This window comes from Salvelinus sp. IW2-2015, linkage group LG14, assembly GCF_002910315.2.
Source record: "Salvelinus sp. IW2-2015 linkage group LG14, ASM291031v2, whole genome shotgun sequence".
Classification (NCBI taxonomy): domain Eukaryota; kingdom Metazoa; phylum Chordata; class Actinopteri; order Salmoniformes; family Salmonidae; genus Salvelinus; species Salvelinus sp. IW2-2015.
Window position 1 is genome coordinate 4,599,128 of NC_036854.1, and position 2,684 is coordinate 4,601,811.

The 2,684-nt window shown below is 44.6% G+C and overlaps 1 protein-coding gene across 1 annotated transcript; it reads left to right on the forward strand.

The window, feature by feature from the left end:
* The first annotated feature begins 550 nt into the window (after positions 1-550).
* LOC111972891 (B2 bradykinin receptor-like) lies at positions 551-2,386 on the forward strand. Its single transcript, XM_024000005.2, has one exon. The coding sequence runs from the start codon at positions 607-609 to the stop codon at positions 1,783-1,785; it is 1,179 nt and encodes a 392-aa protein (XP_023855773.2). The 5' UTR covers positions 551-606; the 3' UTR covers positions 1,786-2,386.
* The last annotated feature ends 298 nt before the right edge of the window (positions 2,387-2,684 follow it).

The following is a 2,684-nucleotide window of genomic DNA, read 5'->3' on the forward strand; positions in this document are numbered from 1 at the left end:
ATCCAAGTTAGAAATAGCAAAAATGTGGATACACACCTCAACATATAATGTATGGGCCATTTTTATGGTCAGGAAAATGAGTACTGTATGAACATGGAGCACACAGAAGCTAAACAGAGGTCTGAGCTTATTTGAACWGTTTTGAAATGTGCTATTGTTTCAGTTATGTAATGGACTAACTTACAAGTCATGGCAGTACTATGTTTGTCTTGTCAGAATGAATCAAGGTTTACTAATGTTAGCAGACTTGAGGGGTTCCTGAGCATCAGTGAAACATTATGCCGGTGTCTGTTTCTCATTATTCATGTCCAGTATTTCACTGTTAAAAGAAATATGTATGACCAGAGAGAGCAGGAAACACTCCTTATGTGGGTTCCAGAGGCTGGTGGGAGGAGCTATAGGAGGAGGGGCTCATTGTAATCGCTGGAATGTAATTAATGGAACGGTATCAAACACATCAAACATATGGAAACCACACGTTTGACTCTGATCCGTTAACTCCATTCCAGTCATTACAATGAGCGCCTCTTCCTATAGCTCCTCCCACCAATCTCCACTGGTGGATTCTCATGTGTTGTCTCTTTTTTCTAAGGATGYTGCAGTTCAATGATTGTTCAAACATGTGAAAAAACATTGAAAAAAGACGTAGATAAAACATTATTTTCGTCCAGTTTCCCAATGTTCCTGAACACAACCGAGGGTCTCTTCCCCACTGAGGGCCCAGACTCAAAGCTGGACTGGTCCGAGTTGGACCCCTATAACTGTACCAACTACACAGCAGCCTGGGACTGGCTTTCCTCCTACCAGCCGGTCTACATGGTTCTGCTTAGCATTGTGGGCGTAGTGGCCAACGGTCTGGTCCTCTGTGTCTTCTGTTTGCAGAGGAAGCCATGCACCGTGGCTGATGTCTACCTGGGCAACTTGGCAGCTGCAGACCTGGTCATGGTGTCCTGTTTACCCTTCTGGGCTGCCACCATCGCTAACAACTACCACTGGGAGTTCGGCGAGCCCATATGCAAGCTGGTCAATGTGGCCATCTCCATGAACTATTACTGTRGTGTTTTCTTCCTGGTGCTGGTTAGCGTCGATCGCTACCTGGCTCTGGTCCGGCCCATGTTCCAAAGCCGACTGCGGAGGGTGGCCTGGGCCAAGTGCATCTGCCTGGGGATATGGATCGTGGGGTTCCTGCTGAGTTTGCCCATCCTGGTCTTCCGCAGGGTGAAATACGTGGCCAAGGCTGGGGTGATGGCCTGCGTCCTGGCCTACCCCCATCCGGACTGGGAGATCCAGCGCAACGTCACCAATAACGTGGTTGGGTTCCTACTTCCGGTGATAGTGGTGTCGTACTGCAGCCGCCACATCGTGACCAGTCTGAAAGACGGTCAGATCAGAAAAACTCCCGGGGTGAGGTCAGAGAGGAAGGCCACACAACTGGTCCTGACTGTCCTCACGGTCTTCCTCATCTGCTGGACGCCCTACCAGGTGGTGCGCTTCCTGGACACGCTGGATTACTTCCAAGTCACGCCAGGATGCCTCTGGGGTCACATTCTGGACATTACCATACAGCTGTCCACCTACCTGGCGTACGCCCACAGCGCCATCAACCCCTTCCTGTACGTCATTGTGGGGAGACAATTCAGGAAGAGGGCAAAAGAAGTGTTCGGGACAATGTTAAAATGCAGGTTGTCGGATAAATATTTCCTGACGGTAAATTTCACCTCCAGTGGAAGACTGGCCACTCAAAGGATACAATGTACACAACTTGTGAAACAAACTGTGACGTGACAAGAGTCTGTCTGGATATCCGTCTGTCCTCTGAAAGAACTGATCCAGACTGAAACATTTCATCTTCATTTGGTTTTGCTTATTGTAAATATGTTCTGTCTTGAAACTGAATGGAACTCTGCCAGTTATTGCTGAKAAATCAAATGAGGTGAAAAAGTGATCAGGGATATACAGCTGACTTCTGTCTTSGTTTAACTTGTAATTACCGGCAGACATCTGTTCCCAATCATCAGGAGGTTTATTTCTGCAAATAGTCAGTTTGGCTGTCTACAATATTCGTTAGCTTTATCTAACTCCTGTTGTAATTCATTTGTTGATTTATGTAGAGTTAATATGAATAGCTACAGACTCCATTCGGGTTCACGATCCTAAAGATTATTTATGTGGTAATGAAGGCACTAAATAACGACTGTCTGGTGTAGAAGATTAATCTAAATGTGATCTAGAAAGTATTTTATTGTCATAGAGCCCCTTTTAACTTTGATAGAGTGTGCTATTATGTTAAATTATTATTCTAGAGAAGGACTATGAATGGGACATGCTGACTAATTGAAATGTAAAAGGTAATATTGTCTTTTGAAAAGCTCATGTTAATTTTTCTTCTTGGAGGTTATGATTTAAGCTTCCATATTTCTTAACAATTCTGCTGAAAATGTGTATGTATTGCATAAAAATGACTTTTGTATGTATTAAAATGCTGTCCACTATAATGTGTTGATATAAATTAACCCATGGCTTGAGTAAAGAGAGATCTATTTCTCAGTAGTCTATGTGCACTGTTGACACAGACTAGTATTTAGTCCTTTGTCGTCCTGCAGACAGGCTTGCTACTGCATACCCTCATTGGCTCCCAGACAGATGGAGAGGTTCTGCACAGATTTGGTCGGGCCATTGTAAAA